General features: G+C 34.9%; 1 protein-coding gene across 1 annotated transcript in view; it reads right to left on the minus strand.

Annotated features, from left to right (window-relative positions):
• The window catches only part of LOC149568828 (RNA polymerase III subunit RPC82 family protein), a 315995-nt gene that overhangs the window by 227588 nt on the left and 69448 nt on the right, over positions 1-18959 (minus strand). The window contains exons 4-5 of the mRNA XM_089821705.1: positions 10705-10792; positions 8301-8443 (exon numbers count right to left, since the gene is read on the minus strand). Of these exons, the coding sequence (XP_089677831.1) occupies positions 8301-8443; positions 10705-10792 (231 nt within the window). The remainder of the gene's footprint in view (positions 1-8300; positions 8444-10704; positions 10793-18959) is intronic.

Genomic DNA, 18959 nt, shown 5'->3' on the forward strand with positions numbered 1-18959 from the left:
CTTTATTTTTTAGGTGAAAAATCAATCAAAACCAAACAATACAAAGCTGCATTTTTTTAGGAAAAACAATAAAACCCACCAAATAATTTTTTTAGGAAAAAAATTATAGAAACCCATAAGAAATTATTTTAGGAAACAAATTATGAAAACTCGTCAGAATTTTTTTTAAGCAAAAAAATTATGAAAACCCATCAAAAAATTTTAAGGGGAAAAGTTATCAAAACCCATCAATAAAAAATTTTAAGGGCAGAAAAACATGAGACCTCCCATGGGAAACCAGCACATGCAAGCAAGATGCAAGCACATACAAGTACATGCAAGTACATGCAACCCTAAAAAAATAGACTTTTGTTGCAACCAAGAAATTGCGAGATCAAAACCCTGAACCAGGCTTGCAATTTCCAGCAAAAATCCTCAAAGACGAACCAAAAAAGTTTCATAAAATACCTCTAATGATTTTTATTTCTAAAAATCAAAAAAACAAGTTTCTGAATAAAATTCCTGATTAAAAGAGGCTCAAATTTTCCTTAAAAAATTTGCCAAATTTTATGTAATCTCAACGACCTACTTTGATACCATGTTATGATAAATCGATGTTGTTGTAGTTATATTAAACAAAGGAGATGAAAGCTCCTTATATAGATTTACAAAGATAATGTTTCTAAAATAACAATCGTGAACTAAGGCTCCTCTAGTGGGGTGCGTGCATCGGCTTCGAGCCGGGGTTACACGGCTAGAAACTTCCGAATAAACTAAAGAATAACTAAGATGACCATTAAAGAAACATTAGAATATTCTAATAACTCATTCTTGGAAAATCAAAGCATTGTTGGTGCATATACCCTCTATCGTCATGCTAACAGAAATTTGCACTATAAGGAAGGTCATGAACAAAGTTATTCATGGAATTATCAACAAGAGTGAGCTTTCAAGTATATTCGAGATAGGAAGGCAAGAGCCTACAACACAACAGTAAATTGTGGGCCTCTTATCTAAGAGGTCTTGGGTTCAACTCTACACAAGCTTAATAAGTAATAATAATTAATCACACATAATAATAATGAGTCTTGACTTCAGCCTCTTCTAGATCAAAAAAAAAAAAAAGTATATTCGAGATAGGAGATCTCTTTAAAAGTAAAAATCAAAAAAAATGAAACAAAAAATAAATAAAAAATCAACGACTCAAAGAAGAAAAGGTTTCTCAAATGAATAGGCAGGTTGATGTTCTTCCCATTTGGTTTGATTTGAACAAATGATTGCATCCATGGGATTTGTCTCAAATTGCAGCATTAGGGCAGTGTAGGATACATGGTACAACTGAACATGAGGAAATGCATTGCTTGATTTTCCTCTTGAGGGTGGACTTGGCATTACGAGTAAGAATTTCTTTTTTACAAGTGTTTGAACCTGTGGTACTTGTCAACTCAAAAGAGTTTTTTGAGTTCAAAGAAGATATCAATAGGAAACCAAGAAGTTTGTAATGTCCCCATATCTAAACATATGAGAATGGATACTGTCTTCTTCCTACAAAGGACTTCTCTTTAAACCAAATACTTCACTCATAAAATAAAACTTAATATCTTGATAGTTTGTAGGAATTATATAGCTGACACTACCTATATAATATTGTTGATCTTATAAAATGGATCTTCAATATTTCATTCAATGTTCAGCCCTCTTCTATTGATCAGCAATTAACTACTTGGGCCATATACCATACTGCAATCTATAATCAGATACTTTCGATGTATAAACTTATGCAATATAAAATTCCTTGATGGTTCGTGCTTAATACCACAGATTGAAGTTCGTGGTACTCCTTGTTCACTAACTGACGGAGCTAAACCAACATGTACATGTCAACCCTCTCATCAATGATTTCTCTCAATCTAGGATTCTGTGAATTGGATTCAATCATTCAATTTTGTCCGTTATTGGTTTCCCTATTCTTCTCCCAATATCTTCCAATGATTAACTTATGTGTCTCGTTAGTCTCTGATATCATTGACTATGTTGATTGTATTGAATAATCCTTTATTCATATGTAGCTGACTATATTCGGCCTGAAAATAATGGCTATGCATTTTTTTTGATTACGGCTTAGAAATAAATTCGTCCAAAATTATTTAAATGAATTGAATCTAATACATTTATTGTTTGGTAAATAGAAATCAATTTGCTGCTTCCTTCCATGTCTTCCCTATCATTCCCTCCTTCAAATCACTATATGTACCATCACTTGATAGTCAATGTATTGATAAGCGTCATTGGATAATCATTATATTACCAATTAGTGCAAATACTATTGTTCCTTTGCTGGGAATGTATGTCGATTGTCCTGAGATCTCTTAACATTATTGATCTTCAGAAGTACAGTTGTATTTGATACAAATATCAGTAAGTTGGGAGAGATTGAATCTTACCACTGATTTGTTGGCCTTTTATCTATATTCATCATAAGAACTTCTTCAGTGTATTTATTCTTCAGTGTATTTATTATGTAATTACAATTACTTCTTGTCAGTGGAAATGAATGTTGTTTGCTGATTTGGTAATTGAAACTTATCTTTTGTGCCGATGCATATGTAATATCTTGACCTGGCTTCGTGTAATTCAACACTTTGTCACGGATCCATGGCTTCTATGAATACAATTACTAACTTACGTTCACTGCAGATTTGGTAATTGAAACTTATTTTTTGTGCCGATGCATATGTAATATCTTGACCTGGCTGTGTGTAATTCAACACTTTGTCATGGATCCATGGCTTCTATGAATACAATTACTAACTTACATTCACTACAAATTTTATTATTTCCATTTTGGCTATAACTGCAACTATAACTCTGTACACAAACACCTTCTAAGATATATATCGCTGGAGATCTGGAATATATTCCCCATTGTGCTCTCCTTCCCTTGTCTTCTCTAATTCTCCTTTATCTACCATATAAATATCCAGATGGATAATGATTTCTCAACAGTTGTGACCATTCTCTATAGTCACATTATTATAATTATTTAATATTTAACATGTACTAATCATATATTTAATGATTATATAATATTATGTGATGAAATAATTAACATTATTTTAATATTTCATATACAAATATTAACTATTTTATTTAAATGATACTATGTGAAATACAATCTTTTTGTCTTTATATTTAATATTATTATTATATAATAATATTAAATTAATCCTTTTTATATATATTAATGAAATATACTTCTTCATTATATAATTAATAAACTATATTATAGTTTATTATTTAGTTAATATTTTAATTTACTAAATAATTATTTTTTATTATTAGGTTTTCTTTTATAGAATAAATAATTATAACTAAATATCTATTTATTCATTTGTTTAATCGTATATTAATTCTATTATTATTAAAATCAATCTTAGGAATGGGGACATTACAAAGTTGATATGACGGAACTACTTGGTGTAGTGTATATCGCCTTTCACATTAAAAATCTACTTGTTCATCTTGTCAGGACACTACTGACTTGATCAAGTTTCAAATCGATTGGTATGAGGAAATATTAGTGCGGGGTGGTAAGGATTTCTTCCAACTTCCAGGTTGGATGTCAAAAGAAGGTGGTAGTCATCACTCAAATTGGGAACCAAAGGTTGAAGAAAGAAATCACTCACATCAAGCAAGCGTGGTTGGGCATAATGACAATGCTAATCAAGAAGGAAAACTTTCACCCATCTCTTCTAGAAGGGGTGGACGGGAAAATTAAGAATGCAATCAATTTCATCCAAGGAAGAGGAGGCATAGAAGACAAAGATCTACATCTTGAAGAACTAGAAGGTGATCATCACAAGTTTGAAGAGGTGATCCTTGGTGAACTTCCCACATGCTACAAGGAAGAATTCTTGAGGATGAATTGGAAGCCATTTCAAACACCCTTCAAAAACATATAGTCAAATGGATGAGTTGAACAAAGAATAACAAGTTATCATAGATGAGTCAAGGTATGAACAACAATTTGACAGAGCATTTCAAGACAATCATCACAGCCAAGTTCTTTGTGGGGGTGCTAAATGATATCATGAAAGAAGTTGATTCATTGCCGAATGAATTTCAAGGTGAATTGAAGAAGAAGAAGCTAGTGGGCAAGTTGATGATCAAGGCCTCAAAACTTCAAGAGGATACTACAAGGAGATGGCTCGAGCCCAAGGACTCAAGTGAGAAGGAAAGATTCATGGTCAAGCTATCACCTGCAAAGTCAGATTGGAATCAAAAGGAAATTCAAGAAAGCAAAAAGGATCCAGCTACATGAGGACATATTCAAGGAGAATCATGAAAGATCAAGTTCACGGGTTCACAAAGATGCAAGTGGTTCAAGTCGATTTGATGAGGAAATTTCAAAGGATGGACTCCAAGCACACCACAAGGATGATGAGGTGGCAATTATTTGCCTCCTCCAATTAGAAAATTTCAGTTTCAAGCACAGTCAACTGCAAAATGCCAAGTATCCTATTTTCTCATTGGCTATCAAAATCATTGTAATTTTCTTATTGGCCCATAAATTGGTGCCTTCAAGTGATTGGTTGTAAATTTGGCAACTAATTAAGGTTTGTGGAAAGAAACATCGGCCCTTGATCTTTAATTGATCTTGGCCCTTCGTTGTAATTGAACTACTATAAAAGGCCAAGGCCTTCTCATTTGTAATTCGTTAGTTTAAGGGGACGAACTTTTGGATTAGCTTAGAGATTGGAGGTAGTAGAGAGCTAGGAGATCCGAGTAGGATAGCTAAGGAAAAGACTTGATGAAGTTGTTGCCATAATACTTGTCAACATCATTGATAATTCATTGTTGGCTCTTCATGGTGGATTACTTAATATTGCTTTGTAGTATTGCATGGTTTCCTCAATCTTTCACTTGGAGTAGATTGTTTTTCATGTTGAATTAGTTTGGTTAAATAGAAATTATTGTGGATGTGTACTTGTTTGACTCGAACAAATACAAGCCACTATCCTTTTGCCAATGGTAAGGGTGCCTTGCATGGTAAGCCGATGAGAACACTTAACTTCAATTGGTGTTCGATCTTTTGTTTACATGCAGATGATGGGATTGGAGAGAGCACATTGATGTGGAAATCATTTGTGTATTCCTTAGAAGCTTGCACTAGGTGGGTGGAGCCGCTAGTGAGATTACATCTAGTAGAGTCCAAGTCATCCATGATTCCTTGCATTCCTAGTGAAAATTGGAAATTCAAAACTTATATTTTCTTTACACATTGTGAAGCAAAATCTTTAGAAGTGCAAGGGGTGATATATATTGAATGTATAGCATAAGTCCCTTTGTGATGACCAAAAAACCACATTATTTCACTGAGCATCCATGATAGAAGGAACCTTGAAATTATTTCATGATCTTGCTTTGCAAGCTTAGCATGAGAGATGACCTTATATCAAGAGAGGATTGAGTGTTTAGTGGTTCTCCTCGAAACATTAAGTATTTGAATTTTGCATGTTGTAGTGAAACAAAACTTACATCAACAACAGGTACTGAGGAAGATTGAAACGCTTGAACCACCAGGGCATCCTAGGAGTTTGAATGACTAGCCAAAACATAGACAACTTACACATCCAAAATAGAAAATTCACAGCAGTTGGGTCTTTAAAATGCACTCTATTTAATTTACTAGATAACTGGACTTGTCTCCTTTCTTACATTTCAGTCAAGACTTAGCTATGGTATTCCTAAACAAGTCTTCATGTGCTTTGTAAAACTCTTCCCTAGCATTCACAGACAACCTTTCAAATGCATATATACTTGAAATACATAAACCTCAAACGATACTTTCTAAACAAATATTCGCCATTATCCATTCGTCAACCATCCAAATTTACACACTCAGAGGTTATATCGCATGGAGTGTGTAAATACCACTTTTGGGCAAGGAAGAGTGGGAGGAAAGCCACCTACATGCTCCAAAACGCTCAGAAAGAGTTACTATTACCAAGGTGCTCCACTTTCTTTCTCAAAACCTTCAAGAAATCTTTGAAAATTACTGTCTTGGATTATTGTCTACATGAGCTCAAAATGGAAGAGACAAAGAGACTAGAGTGTGTGAGAAGCCAAGATGAATGTTAAACATTCACCACCTCAATTATTTATTGATTTGATGGGACGTACACTTAGTACAACAGCATTAATTTCCTTGGAAATGCAGCAGATCCCATTTAAAACTTGCTTACAAGAGGAACAAAAACTTGACACATAAGGGTAACCTAACGGAGTTGTGCTAGGGATGGGACCCACCAATTGCTCGATCGCCTAGTGACCTAGCCTAACAACTAGTAGTAGGGGCTTATGAACTTGCGAGAACCTAAGACAAAGCAACCCACACACAGAGCATGTTAAGGAGTCGATTGATTTTAGAAACTCACAACTCCATGACACAATTTGGAAAAGGTGAATGATGGCGACGATACATAAGTTGCTTGGGGACCGCAACAAACAATTTCAAACTTAAAAAAGATACAACTTAAGAAACCTATAAAACACTCTCTGATCTTCAAATTCTAATCAAACGCATGTAATAACACAGAATCTCATAATACATATTTTAAGCAGAAAATAGAAATAGGTCACCAAAGATAGCTTGTCTTATGCCACAAATAGAAGACAAGTGTAAACAACACCTTCAAAAACCAAAAAGAACTAGTCACACTCGCAACCACCAAAAAATATAAGTCGGTCATAAAAGGACCAACACAAGAACAGAGGTTTTATGACAAGCTTGGAACACTGAATTCGAAAGCATCACATGTAAATTACAAACCTGTGTTGGTCTACAGACACAAATAAAATGGTGTGTTCTCAAAAAAGAAGTTATAATAAACAAATGCATGGACAGATCACAACTCTAAGAGAGTTTGATGCGGGAAAACCTATGGCCCAAAAAATGCCAAGTAAAGAAATGGAAGCTAAGGCACGAGTTCCGAACAGAAAGCTGTGAATTTCCCTTTAACCAGCAAACCTCATGAAATGTGGAAAGAAATGGACCTTTAGAAATTTGAAAACAATTCTTACAAGAGACTACAATAAAAACCTCCCGCTCTGGTACCATGTGAAATAAATTGGAGAATGGTAATCGTTTGTTTATAATTGAGGAAGGATTACAATTTATAGGCAATTACATTGTAACAAGTTTCTAAAAGAAACTAACAAAAAAAGAAAGCAGAAATAGAAACATTCCATCTAAACTAAACTGATAAAATACAAAAATTGGTCATTAATGAATGTAGATATTATTCTAACAAAACAAATCAATCACTAACTTACTAATATAAATAACGACAATCATTAAGTCACCGATAACCTAATAATCTAACAATCATTATAACATGTAAAGATGTAATATTTCCAACAGCATTTTGATACCCTTCCCTCGAAGATTACTCAGGTAAAAAGTATTTCACCAAAGAAGATAAGTTTCAACACAAGGCCTTGATGATGCAAGAATAGGAGATTCCCCAATGACATATGTTAAGTCCTGAGTCAGTTATTGTGATCTACTAGGGTTACTGCTCCACTTCTTGTCTTGTGGCCAAGAAGGAGGTTGATGCACCTAAAAATCAAACAAGGTTAGTATTTTTCTGCCATGCCGTATCCACTTATGCAGCTCCATACTAAATTATCATTTGTTGTATCACGTGTTATTATTTTCATTTCCAATACTCATTGCCTTCCTTTTAGGCCATACTTAACTGACTACCTTCTTGCCCGGTTCTTAGCCCCTAGTTTAAATGACCCTTCTCTTGTTTCCTTCATTTGTTGTCTTCTCTTTGCTGTCCACTTTTCATGCATCTTCATATCCTTTCTGTGTTGTCCTCATAGTGTGTCTACAAACAGAAACCATCTACTTTTCCCCTATGTATATGTTAGTAAAATTAGGATCCTAGTGTGTTTCATAATTTGCCTAAGCCTTGTCAGCTCAGCTCAGGAAGCCACCGTACAAAATTGGAAGTGCCTATTTTAATGAGTTCTGTCACAATAAAGTTTACACAGCAATATTAAAAAAAAAAACTAGGAATGTGTCAATAAAAAGTCAGAAAAAATATCCTCAAGTTGAAAAGTCCTATTTGGCTTATCCAAAAATCAATTACATCTTCTGAAGAACAGATACTCAGCACAAATATTGTAACAGTTCTAACTAAAAAGGGGATGCAAGAACTTGCATAATAAAAAAAGTTAAAACATTTCAATAGGTGTACTGACAAACAATGATTTAGTGATACCTTTATTTCATAATCCAAATTATCACTTACCGCAGAACCACGCATAGCTTTCTTTGGTGCACTCTCTGACCTTGGTGGAAGCACTGGCTCTGGAACTGGGCAACGTTCTATGAAGTGTGAACGTACAAGACCAAAAAAAGTTTCTTTAAGAGGACCTTCAATCTCACTCTCCCCTGCATAGATGAGGAAGCATAGTTATTGTAGAAATAAATTATAAATCTGTTAGATGAAAACAAGAGATTGCATAATCTAACAACTCATATAAGGCAACTGAATTTTAAATAGAGAAAATGACTAAGATTCTTGTAATATCTCTACTCCCGAAACAGGATTTATAAAGAACAAATAATTATATATAAATAATAACAAATATCATATTATACATAATATGAAATATAAACAATGATATTAGAATACACACACTTATATATACTCGTATATATAATAATATGTAATATAATGCTAATTTTATAATATTTATATTAATAATTTGATATTAAAATAATACTATATATCTATCACCCATCACTAAGAGTATGCGGCCCTTGGTCACTCCTCCCTAGCAAGCTACATATACATAGCAAGAAGAAGAAGCGCTGGTGAAGGGGGGGGCAAAGAGAGCTAAGGAAAATATAATAAATACATTATTAAAAAAATAGCACAGTCAGCAACTCAGTCCTCACTCATCAAAGGGGAATATATGACTGAATATTCTTGGAAATTGGGATCGCTGGGACTAAGAATATTGGAAGTGTATGAATATGTTAAGCATACACTGCTGAATAAGAAAAATTTAGTACAGTGTAAGAAATATTATAAAAATGACAACCTTGAGGTTTTAATGTATATAGTGGAGACTTATGTACAACGTTAGAATCATGGATTTTATCTTTAAATGTGAGCACACTCTGATAGGAGCATATTTACATTTGACTGCTGTTGAAATATGTTGAATACATTCAACAAATTTCTGGCAGAGGAAACATGGTGAAGTTAGAGAGTATATGAAGGCAGCCAGAAGAGACGCCAGCACTTTGTAACACACAATCGATCAGAGACTTCAATCTAAATGAAGAAACCACCACAGGGGTTTGGCAATAGACGATTGTAATTCATTGCCAAGTTAAACTATGAAGAAATGCCAATTAGCGTTATCATCACACGAAGATAACATGCGAGGGAAAACAACTTAATTCTCCTTTTACCAATTCGAAAATAAATATCATATGGAATTGAGATGTGCCCATGGAAGGCTCAACGTTTTTATAAATACACTGGCTTGATAGAAATACCACAGGTAGGAATGTTCACAGCAGCTCATCTTTAATTATAATCATCATACTCCTTGATTTTGTTTGAACTCCAAATCAGTAGAAGTATTCCCTTTGATGACGGAGATAATCATACATGTTGCAGCAGTGCTGGTTTTAGTTAAACAACATCACTTCATTAGAGATCACAGAAGAGTCAGCATGACAAATCAGCTATAAGTGCCACATAAAATTTAGTGCATAGAAAACGACTCTCTTAATAATACCGTTGACTTCTTTAGTGAGCAGCAATTTAACACAGAAGACTGCCATTAAAAGCTTAGAAAACAAAAGGACACTTATGAATGCAAGATTAACTTTTAGCATCGAAAGAAAAGGACACTTCTAAATGCAAGATTAACTTTTAGCATCCAATTGTTAAGACGTGAAATTAGTACAAACAAACATTATAAAGTAGCACTTGAATTTGTGAAGACAATTTCCCTTGCCTTATTTAAAGTAGTAACATGAATTAACATAAGGAAATAAAGATACAAAACCAAGATGGTTTGAGAGATAGAATAGGGAACGTGTGTTGAGTAATAAACAAGATAATTGAGTGCATATAACAAGGGCAAGAAAATACTCAAAACAATAAGACTAATTCAGGAAGACTAATTCAGGATAGATCATGAACAGGGACATTACAATTATACATCACAGCATAGGACGGCCACAGTAGGAAGCATCTTCACCATGACATCAGAACTTAGAAGCAATCAAAATGTGTACAACCATAAAATTCAAGCATGACCATACTGTCATGTAGATGTAGAGATTTACTGAATATATGTAAAAGAAACAAATTTAAAACCATTGATATCCACAAAAGCATAATATAATTTTTCCTGTCCTCTGGTGCACTGAATCCACACCTGACGCCTTATGTCATATATCTAGTATTAACCAGTTACAAAGTAATGCAAACAATATAAAGACTTGATGTTTGTGATTTCCATGCAATCTAGTGATCTGGATGCTGCCTCTATATTAGGAAAGAGTTAAAAAAAGCATGCTTTCTTATGCATGACACAGAAACAATGAACAGGAGGTATAGCCATATGCAAAAGAAACAAGCATATATATTACTATGTTTTTTTTTCAAATTGAGTGCACATTACTACCTTTTCCAGATTGAGCTGCTGCACGCTGGATTAACTGCTCCAATGTTAGTCTTCCATGCTCCAACAATCCCTCAAGAAGAGATTCAAACTGCATTGCACCATGAAACAATTTACTTATGCCCTTAAATTAACTGAAAAATAGAGCATTCAACACAATGACTTTCATAAATCCTAGGAAAAAAAACCTCAATATTTGAACAAATAACAAAAGCAGCATTTTTCTACTTGTAAGTATTCAACCAAAAAGAGGATGCTAGAAAGAATATAGGATAGATGAAAAAGCAACCAAAGAATGATATTCAGAGGATAAAAGGTCGCTAAAAATGTCAATGATATAATTTTATTGCAATAAATTTAAGATGCACAGATAATTATTATTTATCACTTATAATTCCTTCCTCTATATTGACTGTTCATTTTCTGCATGTGTTTTAATTATGCTTTACAAAATCATCCAACCCTACCAACCAACATAGATACACTAAATATTGAATCCACTGGCCAAAAGTGTGGTTGCTGGACCCAATACCTAAAAAGGGGATATTACCCACCCACCCAGAGGGGCTCGGACAACCTAATACTGCTATTTTCACTACAATCCAAGCCAAAAAGACTAAAAGTATCTGTTGACATCAAGTCCCTGCAAAAGGCACTAGAGGAGATGCTTGAGATTTTTTGTGTTTCTCCAAACTCTTTGCTGCATTAATACTAAGAAGTTAAATCCTAATGAAGAAATTTGAGGGTTGGTATGATCTCCATCAATCTGTATGTTGCTTTTAGGTAGAAGATAACTTGGCTTTTAAGGCCAGAAGCACGTATTTAGATTTTATATCTAACTGGAGATAACTACATACATATGCTAAAATTAGAGTCTTCCAGGCTAAGACTTCAAATTGGTTCCTTAAACTGGAAGGGTGTCCACAAATAGCATGTTCTAATTCAGTCTTGTAATAGACAAAACAATAACTTGGTACCTTCCATCTCTGAAGCTTCAACTTAGAGATATTGTTGCAAATTGAAATTTTCACAATCTGAATTATAACTTAGTACCTTCCATCTCTGAAGCTTCAACTTCGAAAATTTTCCCAAACCTGATTTATCAAGACCAAGAAAGCATTAGCACAACCAAGTCATTGTGCTTTTCTATGGTAAACAACACCAAGCCACCTAAGTGAAAGATTAAATTAGATACAAACAGGTTATGCTACCTATATTTTAAAAATTGCCCTCACAAGAATGGTTAGCGTACTACAGGGACATGTCCCCTCTCCAAAATCCCCAATTTTGGGGATGAGGATCTCTGCAGGACATGGAAGTTTCCAAGATATTTTTGATACATCCACCTCCTAGAGGAGACATTTTCAGCATGTTCTGCCTGTTTTAGGGCCTCTGCATGATGTCAAGACATCCCCAAGACGCCCAAGGGACTACTAGGAGTAGGGACAAGTCTCCTCCCCAAAATCGCACATTTTTGGGACAATGATTTCTCTAGGATAGGGGGGTTTCCAAGATATTTCTAATACATCCACCTCTCAAAGGAGACCTTTCGAGCATGTCCTTTTAAGGGCCTCTGTGTGACGTCACGACATCCCGAGAAGCCCAAGGGGTTCCTAGGAATCCCTTGGACATGCCCAAGCATCCCCCACAACACAGCATGAAAGTCACTTTTTTCCCAAAAACAAATAAAATTTTGGAATTTGTGCCTTAGGCCAAAAACTGATTGGTCCCAACCAAATCCTAAAACTCTGTAAAAACCTACAAATAAGGGCATCTAAGAGTCATTCCACCTCACTCTAAGTTTTCAACAAGAAGCTATACGTATGAGAAAAGATGAAGTAAGAGTCATAACATTAGGATTGAGGAAGACCAAGCGAAAGAGTCATGCCAAGCCTCCATCGAGCCAAAGAATTATATGCATTATTGAAGCGTCAAAAAAGGCTTCTAGTTCTTCCATGACTAATTTTTTTTAAAAAAACTAATTGGTTTCTTTCATTACTATTACTAGTTTACAATGTTCAAATCCCAACTTTAAATTTTGATTCATTAGTTAATAAGATTAATAAAGCATGAACCTTCAGTTTCGTTATCTTCCACCACATTTTTTCTTCTTCTGATCCATGAATTGATCAAGGGACAAAATGTCCTAAACCTCAACTAGAAGGGTTACATACCATACACCATAGATAAAAAGATCGCAGACTTTTACTTGCCAAGTTTTTGAAGAGTTTTTGACAAAAACTCTTTGTGAACTCAGCGAGTCCAAACCATTTTCTTGACTGCAGCTGTATAATAGACTTTTTACGTCAAGCAGTAAGTTCTATTTGCTTTTTATCATTTCTTATTAGTTATCCAAGCCACAAAACACCCTTCAAAGGTATTGCAAGGTCATTTGCAAGAAGTCAATTTGAAACAGATTTTAAACAATTTTGAAGTGGATTTTTCAAGTGAGTTCAAACAAGTCAATTTAGGAGAAAAATGCTTCAAAAATGAAGAATCCAAAGGCTACACAAGAGGCAATGCCCCAAGAACCCCCAAAGCGGTGTTGCCCCTTGACCCTACTAGGGGTCACTGCCCCTAGAACCCCACTTTTGAATTTCAAAATAAAAGATGAAATTGATAGGAAAATTGCATCAAATTAAGTTGGTGTTTTTGTAGCCACTTCACTAAGTTTCCCTTGTCCCGACATCCACTTGTCCCACTGTCCCTAACAGGGAGTGCAACATTGTTTTATCTCCTTTATTTGCATCAAGGTTTGTAGAAACTCAATAATGGCATTTCCTAAATACTCTAAATTGCTTCAGATTCTAATCAACAAGATTTAATATCATTTTTTCTAAGACGGGGGTTAAGTCAAAACTAGTCTTGTAGAGCACATAGGCGCGACCACAGTGGACTCCTAGGAGTAGATCCTCTATCTCTCGCCTTGCTTTTACTAGATCTGGGAAGAGGAAGATGTAAATTGGTTTAATGTTGTATTTACTTAATAGTTTTACAAAGACAGATTGGTATTTAAATTTTGCTTCAAACTATTAGGCTACCAACCATCAACATTCCACATGAAAATGTCATTTTGTACCCAATTTACATATAAATGTATCTAGACTCAACTTGTTTCTTTTGTTTACTCATTTACTAACTCATTAGATGCATCTCACTGAATTTTGCAAAAAATGCATTTTTAAGTTGTCAAGTTTTTTGCAGAATTTACCCTGAGATTTTGCAACATTTTTTTAGGTCTTGGCAAGACATTGCCAAGTCTGGGTATTTCAACTATGCTCTACACAGCTTACCCTCACTAATCTTTCACAGAAACTTGAGCTTATTGTGCAATTTGAACCTCCTCCCTACAATGGAATGTAGGTTGGAAATGTCGAGAAACTGACCCGGTAACAGCCCAACAGTGTGACCATTATTGCTTTGTCAATTATTGGTGTTAGAAGTGATACTTTGAATGTGGGGAACATTTTGAGTCATTCTGACAAGGAGTTTGGACATCATGTCAAGCATGACATCAAACTTTCTCTCTACTCTAGTATTTGGAGTTTCTGGAGTGGCCATACCCTTGTCTTTTTCACATGTTTTCTGATGAAATTTCAATGCCGACAAAATTTTTATGTGCAACTAGGACTTCAAAAAAGATATGTTCTACTAGAGTATTTAGCAAAGGGTATTCTTATCTTTTTTGTTCTTTATTATAATATCTATATATTCTTTTTCACTTTGATTCAAAAAGAAGAAGTTTAATAATAAGGTTAAGAGTACAGACTGGCACAATCAATAACTCTGATACCACTGTAATAAACACTATTAAGATACTCTCGAAAAAAATTCAGCTGAAAATGAAATACAATGCAATGTCCAAGTCATGTGTGATCACCCATTTCCCAAGATGGGCAAGGTGATAGGATACAATGAATAGGACCACACATTAGAATGTAGCAACTGAAATGAAAATGCACGAAGCAGCAAGACTGCCAACTCACTTCATACATGGACAGCTTTGCAATAACTAAATGGAAAGAATACTTCACAGTTATCCAATGGAGTTTGTAGATATTACACGCATATCTTGCTGATTCAGCAGAGTGCAATTACAAAACTTTCACTTATTCAATGGTGAAAATTTACAATTATTTCCATTTATTCAGTGAGGTGAGGAAATAAATCGCATCTATTTATTCAATGGGGTAAGCAAGTACAAATACTTCTACATAATTATATGGGTGAGCAAATACGTTAGAGTGCAATGAACACACCACTGGACTATCCAAGGCATTACAATGTTCATTCACATGCACTGTAAATATCAAATGCAAGCAAGGTTATTAGGTCCTTCCCCTCCACACCTGAGTCCTAGTTCAGTTCCAACCAATTTCTAGTCCTACTTCAATCCTTTGAGTTTGGCCAAGGTCTTGCCCACAATTTGTTCCCCTCTGGATGTGTCCAGCCAACATACTTTGATGTTTTTTAAATTTCTGATATATGATTAAAAGGTTACCATCCACATCAATATTGTCAAAACTTATGGCATCAAGGAATAACAACTGCATTGGTATGCTAGAAACAAAATGGATGGATTTGGTTCTTGGAATTTCCACAATTCCTCATAGTAGAATAACATGAACAACGGGAAATCTTTGGAAGCTGCTATTAAAATTTCTAGTGTACTTTTGTGCTCTTTTTGTTCACTAATCACTCTTATTAATCTTGCATAATTCAAAGTCCCTGATCTGTGGTGGTTGTTCATACCTACTCAACACTTTCTAATCCAAAGATATTGTATGAAATATCAAACTATAACAATCCAAAAGGCAAAAGGCCAAACAACTTCCAGAAGAGAAATTGAAATATGTGCTTTCGTATTCCTACTGCCCACTAGGTACTTGCTCATATTAGTCTTAATTTCTTTGTTTTTGCAATTTTTCCAAGCAATCACCTGTGCAAACATAGGTTGTTAACCAAGCAATCTACACATTTATATATCTTTTAGTGCTAACAAAATTATCAATAAATAATAAAAAGTATTTTAAATATTATATTTATAAATTATATCAACAAATAAAAAATATTAATAATTTATTAATTTGTAGATACATATTTTGTATATCATACTTATATTATATATTAAATAACATTAAATATTAACAAAAAACGTATAGCATCTGTCTGTGTACCAAAGATAGAGAGAGCACTAGAGCAACCCTTTCAAGAGGGGTGATATGCTTTGAGGCACTTGGAGTAGGTGTTGGATGTGAAGCTGTTTTGGTGGATGCATAGAGAGCTCGGGAGGACCTGATCATCCAGTTGAAGGCAATACAACGGCACTTGGCTCAATGTACCCAGAGTTGGAAGCAGAGAAAGCGGCACAGGTGGCTATCAGGGTCAAATTGACTAAGGAGACATTGTGTTTTGGAGACCAGTTTGGTGCAGGCACGGGACGAAGGTGAAAGTGGTGTGACAGAAACGGATCTATCTTGTTATAGTTAGTCAATTAATGTATCCTATTTTGTTAATCTGTTTCGGATATTTTGTAATTGTCATCCGGAGACTTCTTTTTCTTTTGGGGGGGATGATGTCGTAGGTAAATATTGTGTACGACAGGATGTATGTCGTCGGTAGATATTGTGTAGCCAACGGGTCCCTTCAGGAAGGTTCTTGTTATGTAACCGACAACCCCTTCGGGAAGGTTCTTTGGAAAGTATTTATACACTCTTCGGGATCATTGTAATCGTGATCATAAGCATAATGTAATGTCTCTGGCATATGCGAATAATACAAGGATTTATGTTGTTCTTATCTATTGTCTATGTGCATTAATCCATTTACCCCATGCCGTGAACATACGAGAAGTAGTCAGAAGAGAAGGCAGAAGAAAGCAATCAGAAGAGAAAGGAGCTTTTTAAAAAAAAGAAAAAAAGACGACAGATCAAAACAATTCAAAATGAGGTAACGCATGATGCTCAATGGAAGGGAAGGACATAAGCAGGTGGAAAATGCAAGCAGCTACCAGAAAGAGTGTAGGATTGGAAGAAAATGACAAAAATGGTGTGTTTCGTGGACTTTTGTGTAGGTTTGAGAGTGCTAAGTGGTCTTGGCAGTGGGGGCGATGCCCCCTAGATCCCCAGTCGGTGCAGTTATCAGTCGTGGGAAGGACCAGTTGATGAGACTTGGAGCTACTGCAGGCAGAGTGTCTGTGTACTAGAAGTAGAGAGAGCACTAGAGCAAGCCTTTCGAGAGGGGTGATACGCTTTGAGGCACTTGGAGTAGGTGTTGGACGTGAAGTTGTCTTGGTGGATGCATAGAGAGCTCGAGAGGAGCTGATCATCTAGTTGAAGGCAATACAACAACACTTGGCTCAATGTACCCAGAGTTGGAAGCAAAGAAAGCAGCACAGGTGGCTATCAAGGTCAGCTTGACTAAGGAGACAGTGTGTTTTGGAGTCCAGTTTGGTATAGGCATGGGACGAAGGTGAAAGTGGTGTGACAGAAACGGATCTACCTTGTTATAGTTAGTCAATTAATGTATCCTGTTTTGTTAATATGTTTCGGATATTTTGTAATTGTCGTCCGGAGACGACTTTTCCTTTTGGGGGGATGATGTCGTAGGTAAATATTGTGTACAACAGGATGTATGTCGTCGGTAGATATTGTGTAGCCAATGGGTCCCTTCGGGAAGGTTCTTGTTATGTAGCCAACGGACCCCTCCGGGAAGGTTCTTCGGAAAGTATTGATACACCTTTCGGGATCATTGTAATCATGATAATAAGCATAATGTAATGTCTCTGGCATATGCGAATAATACAAAGAGTTTTGTTGTTCTTATCTATTGTTTGTGTGCATTAATCTATTTAATCCATGTGGTAAACAGCATCCAATTCCAACTGCTGCAAATGTTGAGTAAATGCTTGTGGTCAAAGTGCTAAGTCTAGTTGGAGGGTCATCGTGATGGAAAAATGAAGACACAACATATAAATAATCATACTACCCTGATCAGGCAAGAGACTACAACACAACGGTAAATTGTGAGCCTCTTATATGGAAGGTCTTGGGGTTTGAGTCTACTCGAGATTGACTAATAATAATAATTCATTACAATAAATAATAATAAAAATAATTAATCTTGGCTTTAGCCTTTTATTGATCCAAAAAAGAAAATCATACTACCCAGATCTAATCGTCACGACATGGCAGCTGGTAGTTGTGATGAATATACAAGTGGCCTTGGTGCTATCGAGCAAGGAATACTTTGTATTTCTAAGAGAAGAAGTGAAGTTGCTAATGAGAATATAGTAAGAACAAGAGGCATGGGATTAGAAAGGAAAAGACAAAAGGCATGGGATCAGATAAGAAAAGACCAAAAGCATAGATTGAAGCAGTTTATTTTGGCTAACAGAAGAAGTCCATGGAAAATTACAAACACAAAAATCTCTGATAATAAAAACAGACAAACTTAAGAATGAACAATAGATGATTCAAGATTTGTTTTCATCTTCTACATCTCAACAAATATGAATATAGTGGTTGCATCTAGCAACAACAAAAATTTCCATGAACTGAGAGATGAGGTAAAGGTGCTTAGAACCTAGAAATGAGTTTTGCAAAACCTTGCTCTTCCCCACATCTACTTCTCCATATGTTTTTTCCTTTCTCCCCTTCCTTGTAGATTCCCCCCACCTCCATATTTTATAGCGTAATGCATAATAAATTTAAAGTTATTGTTAGTCAAAAATTTGATACAATATAATGGTGCATTGGTGACAAAGCGTGTTTAGACTAATGTGGGAGGTTGAAAATTGTGCAGGAGATTGAAAATATTGTAGTGTTCGTAAATGATTATTTACCATTTCAACCAACATATGATATCAAATTATATCATATCATATAATTTATTTACCATTCCAGCATATTTCTTTCTTTATTAAGAGATGATTTTTTTACTTATTACTTGTTTTAATCTCAAGCTATTATTGAACGACTCTAGAAACCAATAATTATTATGTATAAAATATATAATGATTGACATTCAATATGGGGAAGTTATGTCCAGAGTTGTTAGATTTGTTGTGGGGTTCTCTATCGTATCTTATAAACAGTATTGTCATACAGTAAAAACAATAGTGTAAAAATAAAATAATTATTTTGCCTCAATAAGAACTATTTGTGCAATGCCGGTTAAAAGAACTAGTCAATGGGTAATGAAATAAATAATTCTTCAAGAAATAGCTTAAATTATTAAGTAAGTGAAACACTAGGAAA

Source organism: Cupressus sempervirens, chromosome 3 (assembly GCF_028749045.1).
Source record: "Cupressus sempervirens isolate cs-2001-9-10 chromosome 3, ASM2874904v1, whole genome shotgun sequence".
NCBI classification, from domain to species: Eukaryota; Viridiplantae; Streptophyta; class Pinopsida; order Cupressales; family Cupressaceae; genus Cupressus; species Cupressus sempervirens.